At 40.3% G+C, this 11,274-nt stretch overlaps 1 protein-coding gene across 2 annotated transcripts; it reads left to right on the top strand.

Moving 5' to 3' along the window:
- The first annotated feature begins 244 nt into the window (after window positions 1–244).
- Window positions 245–8,041, top strand: LOC146388894 (dynein axonemal intermediate chain 2-like). 2 transcript variants are annotated; one of them, XR_014800103.1, is made up of 6 exons: window positions 245–1,510; window positions 1,622–1,805; window positions 2,926–6,250; window positions 6,546–6,696; window positions 6,861–6,993; window positions 7,344–8,041. XR_014800103.1 is itself a non-coding variant. In XM_084926463.1 (6 exons), the coding sequence occupies exons 2-4, from the start codon at window positions 1,623–1,625 to the stop codon at window positions 6,077–6,079; spliced, it is 354 nt and encodes a 117-aa protein (XP_084782589.1). In that variant the 5' UTR covers window positions 245–1,510; window position 1,622; the 3' UTR covers window positions 6,080–6,696; window positions 6,861–6,993; window positions 7,344–8,041. The 2 variants fall into 2 exon arrangements, 1 of the variants encoding a protein (XP_084782589.1); XM_084926463.1 differs by having other exon boundaries at window positions 2,926–3,092; window positions 6,076–6,696.
- Window positions 8,042–11,274: the final 3,233 nt, after the last annotated feature.

Genomic DNA, 11,274 nt, shown 5'->3' with positions numbered 1-11,274 from the left:
AGATAGTGGCAATGATCTCTCCCTTGCAGGGCCCTTTCTAAGAAATTTGACATCATAATCTTACAAGTTTCATTGTAGGTTCAAAGTTATTTTCCCCAGTAAAAAAGTTACAGTCAGTCAAAAAACTTATTTTTTTTATGCAGGAGTGGCACATGCTCAGCAGAACAGAGCTAGAGATATAACAAGTAGACAATTGTAAAAGGGAATTTTTTAATCAACGTGAGACCTAGCCAGGTTTTTGTATCTGTATTAAGTGGTGTCTTAAACTTTTTTGATTAATTTCTTTTCTAAAAAAAGAATTCAATTTTTTTTTTATCACATAATAAACTTTAGTGTCATTTGTAAAGCTGACTTTAGGTGGCACTACTACCACTATTACCACAAAGTAAACCAATGATTCGATACAGTATTTGAGATTTGAGCTTTCTCAGCAGATACATGGAATAGACTACAAAACAGTTCATTTGATGCCAGTCCCACTCTCTCTCTGTATGTCACTCACTCGCTGATACTAACTGTCAACTCATTACTTCCCATTGCTGCGCCAACCGCCCTCATTCCACTTAGCTGACTACTGTGGTGAGTAAAAAACTCTCAGTGCTGTACTGTTTTATTTTTATGACCATAAAAATACAAGTTTGACATTTAAACTCACATGACAAGTCTTCTTAAAGTTAAACTGATTTCAAAGACAAAAGAGAGGGAAAAAAGAATAACCTTGCTTTTACCTTAGTAGTTTTATGAAAGATTACATTGTGTCCTTGGGCAAGACACTTCACCTACTGCCTACTGGTGATGGCCAGAGGGGCCGATGGCGCGATATGGCAGCCTCGCTTCTGTCACTCTGCCCCAGGGCAGCTGTGGCTACAACTGTAGCTTGCCTCCACCAGTGAGTGAATGAATAGTGGAATTGTAAAGCGCTTTGAGGATCTCGAAAAGCGTTCTATAAATGCAATCCATTATTATTATTATTATTACCTGCACTTCCGTTCTGGTGTTGTGGCAAAAACAAAATGAAGAAACAAACCTCAACAAAACACTGCTCCACTTTAACCCCTTACTTTGGCAGAAATCATCTCTCATTATCCTATAATATAGGCTGCTGCATAATAAACAAAGATTTTTGGAGGCTAATAGTAATGTGAAATAATAACTCCTCCGAAATGCATTAAAACAAAAGAGGCCTCTTTGAAAATGTAAGGAGCAGAAAGTACAAATATTTGTTTAAAAATGTATGGAGTAAGAGTAAAAAGTAGTGAGAAAAAACTACTCAAGTAAAATACAGATGTCTTTAAATTCTGCTAAGTGTGAAGAAATCGACCCAACACACACAATCTTTGCGTGCTCAGTGTGGCTTTTATTGAATACTCAGCAGCTGATACTGTTGTTTTCGGTACTCAGACGCAGGAAACAGGCACACCTTAGCTGCTGCAACCAATCCGCTCCTCCGGCTCCACCGTTACTAAATACACAGAAGGGGAAGAAAGATCACACACCCCGGCCACATTAAGTAAGTTACTATAAGTAAGTACAGTAACAAAATATTTGTATTTCGTCACTTCCCACCTCTGTACTTAAGAGAATCAAGTACAGAGCAGGCTCTTCTGTGTTTTCATGGCAGCATGGAAAACACTTATGCTTACTCCAAGCACCGCTGCGAGTTTGGCCGTCAGTGTCAGTTTTCGGATTCGCCTGCTGAGCTGCTGGTGGACATCCACCCGGACCCAAGCCTGGCCCTCAACTTCAGCCAGAAGCGCCACCGGGACCTGGCCACGCAGACAGGTGTGGAGATGTCAGAGCACGAGGTGAGCCTCACTCCCAAGAGATCATGGGATAATTATCAACTAAATTATCAAAATCAAATAATAAAATAATTATTACAGAAAACGTTAAAAACAAAATTGTATGAATCTGAAGGGTCTTGATGCATGCAGACTGAAATGACTTATGTCAGTCTGAAATTACCTGCCACTTAAGTAACTTATTACTTAAACTTCATTCCAAAAAGTTTGAATAGAGATACAAGACTAGAATATGTGACCGTGATCTGCCAGAACTTCCCAGTCCCAGTTTCTTATGTGGGCCCTTGGGAGAATTAATTGCCTGCCCCATCATAGACTGTGAGCCTGAGGAGCCATGCTGATTGTTTTCTCTAATTTTTACTGCAGCGTTTCTTTGTAGTTTGTAGAAATGGAGATGTTTTATTTTTCTGAAGACATCTCAGGCTATTGCTGAGTTTTAGAAATTATTTATGAGTTGTGGACACTGTCAGATCAGCCGCTTTTACACAGAGAAATGTGAATACTCTAGAGTTATGGGCAGGGATAGCTCAGTAGGTACAGTGGTGGCCCTATGATTGGAAGGTTGGGGGTTCGAATCCACTGAACGGCTCCCCCGAGGTACCCCTGAGCAAGGTGCTGTCTCTACGCACTGCTCTTTGGGTGCCCAGTGGCTTCCCACTCCTTCTCTGAGTGAATGGGTTAAATGCAGAGAGGGATTTTCCCTCGGGGATCAATACAGTATTCATTATTATTATCTTATTAGTATTGGGCTAGGATAAATCAAGCTAGAAGCAGTCCATGAACTAAAATGAGTGTGACGCTCCTGCAGTAACTGATCACCTACACACAGCTTGAACTGGATTGCCAAAAGGGTTGAAATTACATACATAGTAAAGAGACTGGTTCTTATATACAGAACATGTCTCATTCACCCATTCATAAAAGCAACTTTTCTGTGTTTTTTTTATCACACTCTGATGAATGCATCAGAAAGCAATTCAGGGTTCAGTATCTTGCCCAAGGGATGCAGCCAAGGACTGAACCACCAACCTTCTGATTAGTGACCTGCTCTACCTCCTGATTAACAGTGCACTGTGTGAATTGCCTGTCTGTGTGAATCTCAGGTGCTACTTGTTGTTTTCAGGTGAACACAAAACTTCACGAGACAAGAAGCTGTGGAGTAAACCAAGTGGAGGGGGGGTGGGGTGGCCCAAGGACATCGACCCTGCTGACAAGAAACAAACAAGCCTTTTCAGGAATAAGGTGGAAAAGGACGAGAGCTGCATCAACAGTGTTCTGCAGCTGTGCAGAGTAAGATCCAAATGAATCCACAGCAGTCCACCTAGTCTTACTATGATGCATGCTGTCTGGTTGGAGTTTTGGGTTGATGCATGTTGGCGGGATGGTTGCTGGCTTTATGGATGGTTGGGTTAATGCAGGTTTGTTGGTTGGATTGATATTGAATGGATACATGTTGTTTATGGATGTTGTGTAGCCCAGGGTTACAAACAGATAAAAGTAGAAACCTTTTGTTAGAATTATTACACAAGTTGTTAATGTATTTAAGTTAAAACATTCAAAGCTAAAAGAGCAACACTGGTTACGCTGGTGAGGCTGCTTAGCTCTACACTTGCTGTAGCTGTGCCTCTGACGTAAGAGGAACATTGTTGCTGTTGAAGCAGAGAAGCAGGTGAAAGCGTAATGTGTCTTTTGTTAGCTAGTAGATCTGGAGACCTGAAGCTCTTTCCTTATAAATACACAGTGTTTGCACTAACAGTTGCAGCTGCTTAAATGTTAAAGCTGTTCACTTGGTAAACAAATGTCAAAGATTACAGTTCTATGTGATTAGCTAACTGCTGCTGTCTAAACTCACACTCCTTTGTGTTGGTGTTTTGCTTTGGAAGTTGAGTTGTTGTTGTGAGTTGAAAGAAAATGAACATGCATGCCTATTTGCACTGAGTTGTTTTAAAGTAGTGTTTTTGTTTACCACTGGTGTTATTAATTGGTATAATGAATAGAATATAGCGAGTTTGCTGCCTTAAAGGAGCACAAGTGGCAGTGAGTGATCTGGTTTTCGACTCTTCTCTGTCTGCTGAATGGAGACCCAGAGAAGAATGGACTTTTTGTACTAGCTGGCTGGAAAAGTATCACAGCTGTTACTGACTGATTTTAATACCCTGTAAAATGCAAGGACTTGAGCAAGGATGCTGAATCAGAGGTGTTGAGTTTGATTCTCTTCATGGCACAGGGAAAGTCTCTTCCCTTTTGCATGACACACTGTGGCATTTGAGGGAACCCTGTTGAAGCCAGCCGAGCAACTTCAACACTAAAGGTTCATGTGATAGCTGTATTTGTATATTATTACCAAACTGATGACAAGTTAGTCAATGCACATTTCTTGGTGACACAGATTGTATGAGGCTCAGCGTGAGGCGTGCTGCAACATGTGGCCTCCCATTGGTTTAGCAAGTCTTAGAAAAGTCACCCTTTGAGACCAGGACAGGAATGCCCCAGAGAGAGAGGTCCAAGCATAGTGCTTTTCTTTTAGCAGTTATGGATAATAAGCTGGTGAATGAGGTGTGTATCGTCTTTGTCAGCCGTATGCGGACAAAAGTTGTTTTCCCCAAGGCCTTGTCAGGAAATGAGCCCATAGAGCATCCATTTCAATCAGAGTGGGACAAAAGGGCTCATTTGCCGGTTGGATCACTGTGGCTGCACATAACGGCAATACAGAGCTTCAGGCGCACAGAGCAGCTCCTTGGATAGAACAAGGGAAACGCTCTCCAAACAACAGCATCCTCTCTGGATTGTTGACACCATAAAACTGATGTATGAAGTAGCAGCTGTGCCCGCACCCTCAGATATTGGGAGGGGGGTGCTACCTTCTGTTTTCACTCTTAACCACCCACCTTGCTGAATAGTGTCCAGCATTGCATTTGTGTTTTAAATCAAATTACTTCAAACTTTTTTCAAATATGGACGAAAGAGTAAATACAGTAACATGCTGTCAGAGGTTTATTATTTTTGACAATGTCTGTATCCTGTAATGCTTTGAGTTTCTGACTCATGATTGGCTAATTTAATATTTGCATTACTGTAGCGAGCAGTGGAACAGGCTGTGCCTAATAAAATAGGTGCTGATTGTACAGCGTGACTATACCGAACTATACAGTAGATGGTGCTATGGTCTCAGACTGTATGCATTTTCTTTGTCTGTTTTCTGACACGTATAGTTTCACAGGTATCATTTTGCTTTCTCCATTAAGGTAATTTTGTTTTGTATTTTGTTTCCAAAATAATACTTTACATTTCATTTTTGTGTCTGAACACTTTTTACTCTACATCAGGTCTTCGTTTTTTCAGGAACTCTTTCCCAAGTCAGTAAGTTTTTGAGAAAAACACTAAATATTTTGATGACTCAATGAGTCTTTAAAGGGTGCTGAAAAGTTTCTATTCATTCATCACAGAATTGAATCATTGACTGACTACTCATGTTTTGCCAAATGTGAAAAAGGCTTTGATTGTTGTTGTGTCTTTTGCACAAGTGAATCTGTGCGGTGAGATTGACTTTTCTGCTGTGAGGAGTGTGCCAAAGTGATTGAGAAAAACGTAAAAGTTCAATTCAATTCAATTTTATTTATACAGTGCCAAATCACAACAACAGTCGCCTCAAGGCGCTTTATATTGTAAGGCAGACCCTACAATAATACATACAGAGAAAAACCCAACAATCATATGACCCCCTATAAGCAAGCACTTTGATGACAGTGGGAAGGAAAAATTCCCTTTTAACAGGAAGAAACCTCCGACAGAACCAGGCTCAGAGCATAACGAGACACAGACCTACAAAGTAAAACAGGAAACTCACAGACTGTTTTACAACACAAAACCCGGGGAGACGAACAGAGCACAGAGGAAAGACACAGGTAGGGATGATAAAACACTAAACACCAAAACCAACCCTAAAAACAAATACAAAATCAGAATTAACACAAAACGCTGGCTCAAAATGACCCAGGACCATGACAAATACATCATTAAATAATAATAATAAGAGTTAGACAAGTGCACCTTACAAAGTGGCCGGTCAGTGTAGAATGAAATGTAACAAAATACTGTATTAACTTTCAACAGGAACCTCACTGCCAGGAACGATGCTAACCCAGCCACTAATACTTTTGTCACTTCTCCTGAGGAAAGAAGTTACAGGGACCACACATGGGCTTTCTCTGAATATTTGTGACCTTAAAAAATGTCACTTATACCTGTCGACCCATTGTGTTACTTTATGTAGATAGTCACTGCCCTGGCCCTCGCCGAGACCCTCAGCTTCAACCCTGAAAATGACTACCTGACTGCTCCAATGGGGAGAAGTTCAAGCTGGAGCCCCCCACTAGCGCTCCTCCAGAGACTTTGACCCAGACCAGGACACCTACCAGCACCCCCCTGCTGAGAGCAGCTCAGTCAAGGTGATAACTCTTTTCAGATACAGAACCCAGTCTACGAAGATCTGACAAATCCTGTTTGACTCACTATATTTTGTAAATACATAGAGCCTTTATTTCTCTCCCTTATTTGATAATGTTCAGGTAGATGTAAATCCTTCCACTAAGCGCCTGCAGCTGCTGGAGCCATTCAACAAGTGGAATGGAAAAGACCTAGAGGACATGACAGTCCAAACTATCACAATGAAGTGATCCTTGTAAACCTGGTAGAATATCTCATAAGCTCCATTTTGACTGAAAACTTAACTGTTAACTTCAGGCCCTAGCTGAAATTTCGCGGCCACCTGAACAACATCTCCAACAATCTGCTGATCGGTGCGGTCAACATCGAGAACGCCGCCGTCAACAAGATCAAGAACCAGCTGACGGGAGAGTATGGTGGGGTGTCAGATGTGGCTCGCTACTACAAGGTAAATGTGATGCGAGACCGCGTCAGGTTAAGATTGATTGAATTTGCACACCTTCCTTTTGATGTTTCATCTTTTTCTAACAGACTATTTCTCCATTTTCGGCTCAGGGCTTTAAGAGCAGATGCAGTTAAAAATGTTCCTCAGATATTCCTTTTACGTTACAGGCTAACGGAGCGAGCTGGGTGGTAGTTGGTGACGAGAACTATGGAGAGGGATCCAGCAGAGAGCACGCTGCCCAAGAGCCGCGACACCTGGAAGGATGCGCCATCATCATTAAGAGCTTCGCCAGAATCCACGGTCAGTGTCATGGCATGGGAAAAAAAAGATTTTCTGGCATCTCTTTCTCACATATGCAAATATTTTTATGTTTTAGGATCTGATGGTTATTTATTAAAATATGTACATGTGTACCACATTGTCTGGCCTAGATGCATGATCTTCCTCTCACTCTCAAGGATGATGATTTGTTTTCTTTGTTTCTTTTTTCAAAAGAATTCAATCATGGAAAATCTTTGTATAATACTTTTCTATCAGTCTAATAATTTTACATGTAACTTCATTATTCATTATGGCGTTATTCATTATACACTGCATGTAAGATGCATGTATGACATCCCTGTCTGTATATCATTTATTGTTTGTTTCAGTACACTCAGTCCAAACAGCTGCGTTCCTTCATCCCCAAACCTTGAAGTCAGAAGAGGTGGAGGTTCAATCTCACACGGTTGTTGGGCGATTGTCCCAGTCCCAGTTTTTCTGTTTGCCCTCGCCATCACCCGGACCTGCCGGTTAGTGTGTGATTTCCTAGCGTAGCTGTAATAGGAGATTACTGAGTGTCTTTGAGCCAAATGTTTCTCTAATACACAATCAGATGCTTGTACACTAGCATTTTATAGAGACAAAGAAAGAAGTTTAAGTTTAAGGTTGTTTCACCATGCAGTGTCTCTCCTCTGCAGACCCTCTTGCAAACACTAGAGACCTTAATTAATGCGGTTTCTGTTGAGTGACACTTACGGAAACCAGACTGAAATTTGTCATGTTTTTCTAAAAAAGCAGTAAGTTGATCTGCAACTGCTTTTTCCAGAATTTTTGACAGTAATAGGAGCTTAGAGATAGGCCTATAATGCTTTGTCGAGTAGGTTTTATTCACATTCATCATGTAGGAAAAATAAATGGAGTGTGAAACACTTTTATAGAAAATGTTTTCGTTTTTATTTTTTTTCCTCTCTTCTTTTTTTAATAATGTAAAAAATGAATGTTACAAAGAAAATGAATTGACCCATACAAAAAACCCCAAAACCAAACAAACAAAAAGAAAAAAAAAAGAAAAAGGAAAAAAAAGAAATCAACAATAATATAGTAGTGCGTGTCCTTATAGTTTAATATTAACATTAACATCTGCTAGCCTCAAAAAACCAGGTCTTAACATTAATCAATATTGACATAAATCTTAACCAATATTAACAGTAGTAGCAATATTAATGATTACTTGCTCCCCGATTGAAACATACTAATAATGCTGGAATATCTATAAATAGAGTATTCTTACAAGATAGAACAGCCACTGCCGGGAATAGCAGAAAAATCTGTATGTCAAGCATCGTTTATCCACGGATGAGCTTTTTGGGGCAGCAATGACAGTTTTTAAAGGTGCCAGCAACATCAGCATCAGTGCAGCCCCTGATCACATCAACAGGAAGGGAAACACAGAGTCTGGGTTTTGGGGAGTAGTGGGCTGTTTAGGTAAATACTCAACACGCTCACCATCAGCTGGATTCACTGCTCTCTCAGTTCAGAAGAAGCTCCAGAGGATCAGAGTGAATCTGGACTGGAACAGAGGAAAGCTGTCGTTCTCTGGGCCCAATACTAACACACACATACACACCTTCACACACACTTTCGCTCACAGGATGTTTCCATTTATCCAAACTGGGGATGATGTGAAGGTGTTGCTGTTGAAGGTGTCAGTGGAGCAGATGAGTTGAGGATGATTATATTTCTCATGTTGTTTCCTGTCAGTGAGTTGAAGCTGTTAAACTGCAGCTGTCCTCCTGCTGCCTCTTGGTTCCAAAGCCCTTTGTTTCTTTTTTAGTTCTCATTGTTCCTGCTCTCCACCTTTTCACATTGAAAATCATTTCATTGTTTCTCACTGAATGACTCCCCAAACCAGATTTGAAATTCATCAAGTTTCTAATCATTACAAGTGGTTCATGTTTCTATTTGATGTGTGTAAATGGAGATGATTTAGTTTGCTGGGATATGGACTGACATGTGTTGAATGCGAGGAGCAGATTGTTGTTGTCTTCTTGTCTGTTTATGAAAACAAATATATTGTTGAAACAATGATTCATTTTTAACTCCACATATGAAATGTTTCTGATGTTTGAATTCTGTTTGATTAAAGACTTTCATCATAACACAAATGAGATTTTAGTGTTTTACAGTTTGTCTCGATTGTTTTAACACATTTCTTCAAACTATGCCTCATATTCTCAAAACAGCAAACAGAAATCCACCCAGTCTCACCCAACATCGTGTTCATCCATTCACTTCTGCTTATCCTTTTCAGGGTCGCGGCGGGTGCTGGAGCCTATCCCAGCTGTCATAGGGCGAGGGGTACACCCTGGACAGGTCGCCAGTCTGTTGCAGGGCTGACACATAGAGACAGACAACCATTCGCACTCACGCCTATGGGCAATTTAGATTTTTCTAATTAACCTAAAAAATCTTGCATTAACATTTGCAAATTTGCATTCAATTATTAGCAGCAAATGACTGCTTCTTACCCTTTTAATTCCTATGGAAACAGTAAGAGTATAGATTTTCACATACTGCTTCTGCATTGTGACTCAACTTTTGCTAAATAAACTTAGATGTTGTGCAATATGTGATAATCTGAGGTTGTATTTACTAATTTTACAACCACATCACTGATACTAACTCCTGAGCTGACTGTATGTTAACATGCGCCACAAATAAGGGTCATATTTGCATTTAAAACAATCACCGAGAAGCTTCCACTGAATGCTACTTTCCCCTGCATGACACTGAAATCATTAACACATGCTAACCCTCCATACCCTGTAGGAAACTCACTTCCTTGGAATAACATTTCAACAGGGAAAGAGTTGAGAGCAAATGTCCTTCTCTTGAACCTTCTGTCAGTCAGACAAGTGTAGCTTGGGCTTTTGTTTGCACAGGACAGGATTAACAATGGCGACATAAACGAGCTAAGGAAGCATAGAAACTGCAGAAAGGGCGTATGGCTCCTGTGTCAGTGAATCCAAACTACCTCTATGTTTGAACAAATCCAGTTACACAGCTCAAGAAAATATTACTCTAACGGAAGAAAAAGGCAGTAATTTATTAACAATATGTGTCTCAGTAGTACTAAAAAGCTATTATATCAAAACGTAAAGGGAAAACAGTTTGATGAGCTGTATAGTGAACTGAAACTGAAACAAAACGAAGCCTATCATTAGGAATACTGACTTTGTTGTAACGTCTGTTTGCTTTTTACAGCTTCAGTTCTTTTTTCACTCAGTAGGTGGCAGCAAACTACAAACAATGGTTGCATTTTACACTCATCCGTTTTCATTAGAGGCAGAACCCAGAAGCACATCCAGGTTTAGATCTACTGCTTGGTGCTACACAGAAACAGGCTGAACAGACTGAAACTCACATGAATTTGGACAAATCGAAGTAAGAATGTCACTTCTGCTCAATTGAATCGATTATCATGACCCTCACTAATAGCCACTTAAGAAGTTAAGAGTAATGTGCCAAAGTAGTATAAATATTTTAACTTTTGGCAAATCCAGCAGGTTAATTAAGTGATTTCACATCATGTGTTCAAACGGCTTGTCAGTTTTTAATATATCCCATGTGCGCAGACTTAAGCTTTAAAAAAATACAGTCCAATGACCTGATAGATGTTTGCTGAACATTGTGGTTTACATCAGCACTTAAATTAAAACATAAAGACCCTGTTTTGTGTGGGCTGCTCAATGCCATGAAGCAAGACCTCTGAACATCTCAGTTTTTACACACGCACACGCACGCAAGCAAACAGTGTTTTATGTGCTGTCGTCTAAAATATTATAAAATTGCCTAAAAGAGAAATGTTTAAAACTTCTATACAGATCCTGTGCAGCTGCAAAGCAAAAATAAAAAACTCCCTCCAGGCAGAAGCGGCCATTTTTGTATGTGGGGAAAACCCCCACAAAAACAGAGGGGACAGGCTGGCACCAGAACACCACGGATGTGCTCCGAGATGAGTGTGAAAATGTGATTATCATCGAGCCCACCAGGACTTCAAGTAGGCCGCACGCTTGTCCAGAGTTCACTTTGTCTTCAAGCGTTTTAATTTAAAACATAAACTGAGGCCTACCCCAAGCTAAAAGAAGGCAGATTATGTTCTCAGATAAAGCAAGCAATGAGGGCGAAGCAGAGAAAGTACCTGCACAATACATTCACATAAATCAAAATGGAATTTCTTTGAGGACACAAACATCTGGGGAGTAAACAGCTGTTTCAATACCTAATCACAGATTGTGCTCTCTGTTGTACACGTTTTTA

The sequence above is a fragment of the Perissodus microlepis genome, chromosome 4 (assembly GCF_051167445.1).
Source record: "Perissodus microlepis isolate ML-2025 ecotype Zambia chromosome 4, ASM5116744v1, whole genome shotgun sequence".
Lineage (NCBI taxonomy): Eukaryota > Metazoa > Chordata > Actinopteri > Cichliformes > Cichlidae > Perissodus > Perissodus microlepis.
Note: the sequence above shows the minus strand (reverse complement) of the source record. Positions and strands in the feature narration are given on the sequence as shown.